At 33.1% G+C, this 3,051-nt stretch overlaps 1 protein-coding gene across 1 annotated transcript in view; it reads right to left on the reverse strand.

The window, feature by feature from the left end:
• Positions 1–573: 573 nt before the first annotated feature.
• LOC106789182 (myosin-G heavy chain-like) overlaps positions 574–3,051 on the reverse strand; it is a 15,051-nt gene continuing 12,573 nt past the window's right edge. The window contains exon 4 of the mRNA XM_014753173.1: positions 574–2,408. Coding sequence (XP_014608659.1) covers positions 574–2,408 — 1,835 coding nt within the window. The remainder of the gene's footprint in view (positions 2,409–3,051) is intronic.

Consider the following 3,051-nt stretch of genomic DNA (forward strand, 5'->3'; position numbering starts at 1 on the left):
TTTGTTTAAATAATCCAATATTATTCTTTCCGATTTTTTAATTAATATGATAAAAGTTAATTCAGTTTCTACGAAATGACATTTTTATTTATCCCAAATTGTATGTTCGATTAACCTAATCAAATAGTCATAATGAGATATTTGAACAAGAATTTATTTGCTTTTTGTTTTTTAATAATGATTTTTAGTTTTATTTGGTGTTCGATCGATGATGCAAAACAACGCGAAATTTGTTTAAATAATTCAATATTATTCTTTCCGATCTTTTAATTAATATGATAAAAGATAATTCAGTGTCTACGAAATGACATTTTTATTAATCCCAAATCGTATGTTTGATTAACCTAATCAAAATTATTGCATTTTATAAAATATACGTTTACTTAACTAATAGATAGGATAAAAAGAATCACGATTCAACAATCACAGAGCGTAACTTAAAACTTACGCAAGTATTCACGTAAACTGTTACGTCACGCGACAACGTAATACCAAAGAAAAGTGTTCAATTTGTACGTAATATTCCTTATCGTTAATTATAATCTAACGTAATAGTTTAAAAAGAAAAAAGACTTACGTGGGGTCACCATTTTGTTCTGGTCTCATGACATTTCCACTCAGAGTTTCGATTTCATCCGGTCGTTTGACGATATGCATCCCCCTTTTCACTCTCGGTGAGGAAACTCCTTTAACAGTATCAACACTAACTCCAGTATCAGTGGATCGTTCGCTATCATTCGAACCAGTTGAAAGCCGAGTCAATGATCTTTGTAGTGTATTTTCATCATGATTCTCATTATTTCGACGTTGAGACCCTTTAATAGGAACATTCCCGATAGTAGCAGGGTCACCAACGGATTTCACAGAAATTCCATTAGTTCGCGATATTGTCGAATTCGTTGTCTCGTTATTACCCGTTTTCATCGACGACATTGTTCCAGTTATTCTTTCCGTGTCGTTTGTCAAACCCAAATTATGTTCTCTTTGATCGTTAACCTTTTCTTTTGTTTCATTTTCAACGGTAGCTTCAGTTAGCATTTTACTACCAGCTAATTTGTTTAATCTCGAAGATGAATTACCATCGTTGTTGTTTTTGTTATTGTTAATTAGACCACTCGTATTTCCACCAATCTTGCCCGTAGTAGTTAAAATCACGTCGTTATTCGTATTGGATTTTCCATCGTTAATAATCCTTTCTAATTTGACTTGTTCGAGTTCCATTTGTTTGGTATTGTCTTCTAACAAAGAAGTATTTGAAACTGGTGAAAATTCGTCAACAATTGCTCGTTTGTTATTGTTCTTCATATTCTTTTGATTTTTCGAATTGGAACCTTTAGAACTGGCAGAATCAATTTCCTTTCCATCGAGACGTTCGCGACTAGTCGTACGATTATAACCTTTATTTATCCGTCCACTGTTCAAACGTGATTTAATTGCATTGTTCGAGCTGGCCGAAGAATCACTGGTTCCTTCTTTGCTCGTTGCCGAATAACGTTCGTTGTTTGTTTTCGTTGGTGTTTCATAACCTGTCGTATTCTTTTTTCTATGATGTTTCTCTTCATTTTGGCCACCCTGTAATTTTGATCTACCGTTTGTATCATTTTTCAACACCGACGACTCGGATTTTCTCGTCACGTCAATTAATTGTCCTTCAATTTTCGTTGAATCTATTGGAATTCTTGAATTATCGATACGAAGAGGTTGCACTGCTGTCGTTGTTGTAGTATTAACAACACTTGACGTACCAGTTACACCAGAAGTTCTTTTCAAAAGATCCGTTAAACCGATCTGATCGTTATTATTGATGTTATCGTTGCTTGATCGTTCCTGGTTAGTTCCATTATTCATTTCTTCAACTTCGATCATTTGTTCACTGTCATCGGTTTTCTTGTTCTTCGACATTTCAGGCATGCTGATACTGGATGAAACTTTACTGGATCCATTGTTTTTCAATGGTATTTTGGATGTTTTCGAAGGTACCGTATTGTCATCGTTTGTTATGAACCTTTCCCTTTTCTGAGTATTTTTTGGTGGAGAAATAAAACGTGCACCGGGTGTCCCAGTCATTGTATTTCGTTGAAGATTTTTCACATTTTTCGGATCTCTCGTTATTGGTCGGGTGTTTGACTTATCCACTTTTGTTGGGGTACCTCGGATTGGTGAAAGTTTGCTTGGTATTTTTCCTGATCGATCTCGTCTCAATCTGGACACATCGTTAACAAGATTACCTCTTCGAGAATCACTAACGTTGTCGAAACTTCCATGAACACTCAACCAATTTTTTTGGTCCCCTCGACGCCCAATTTTTGGTGAAACTCTTTCATCACTTGTTTTACTCAACGATACCGATCGTCGTCGTTGGGTTGGTTGTGGTATTAAACTTTTCCTCGGACTGGTTTGCTGTGATGCTACAATTAGAACAAAGGAAAGGATTTTAGAGAAAATATTTTGTTGGAGTTGATACAATTTGTTAATGTTTATTAACACTTAACGGACGGCTCGAATCTATCCTTACTTTCCCAGAGATTTCGGGAATATTTAGGAGAATAAAAATAAAATGGTTTTAAAGCGTTGTAATTTTATCAAATCAACATTATTTCGAATAATAGAAATATTTGATTTCCTAATCAATAGGAAGATAACACAATAACTTACAATGTACATAAAATGAAAAACTAATGCAGCGTAAGAAGCGTAAAAATTCAAACAAAAACTTAAATTTACATAGCCCGTCCGTTAAGTGTTAATTGAAGATTATTGAACTTTAACTGATTATTATAGTTAAATATTGCAATGAAATCCTGTTGTATATGTACTAATTATGTTATACATAAATCAACAGGTTATGTGTATCAAGTTATAAAAGACCCATAACTTTGTAATTGTATTAATTTGAATATTGAGATGAAATTATACTTAATCTAATTATAACACTGTACTTTGGAAATAAGTTAAAAAAATTTCGACGAATAAAGTTATTTTCATTCTATTAATTTGCTTGATGAATTAATTCCTGCTGTATTTTACGATAAATATATATATATATATATA

The sequence above is a fragment of the Polistes canadensis genome, unplaced genomic scaffold, assembly GCF_001313835.1.
Source record: "Polistes canadensis isolate GaletaPanama2010 unplaced genomic scaffold, ASM131383v1 scaffold_167, whole genome shotgun sequence".
Lineage (NCBI taxonomy): Eukaryota > Metazoa > Arthropoda > Insecta > Hymenoptera > Vespidae > Polistes > Polistes canadensis.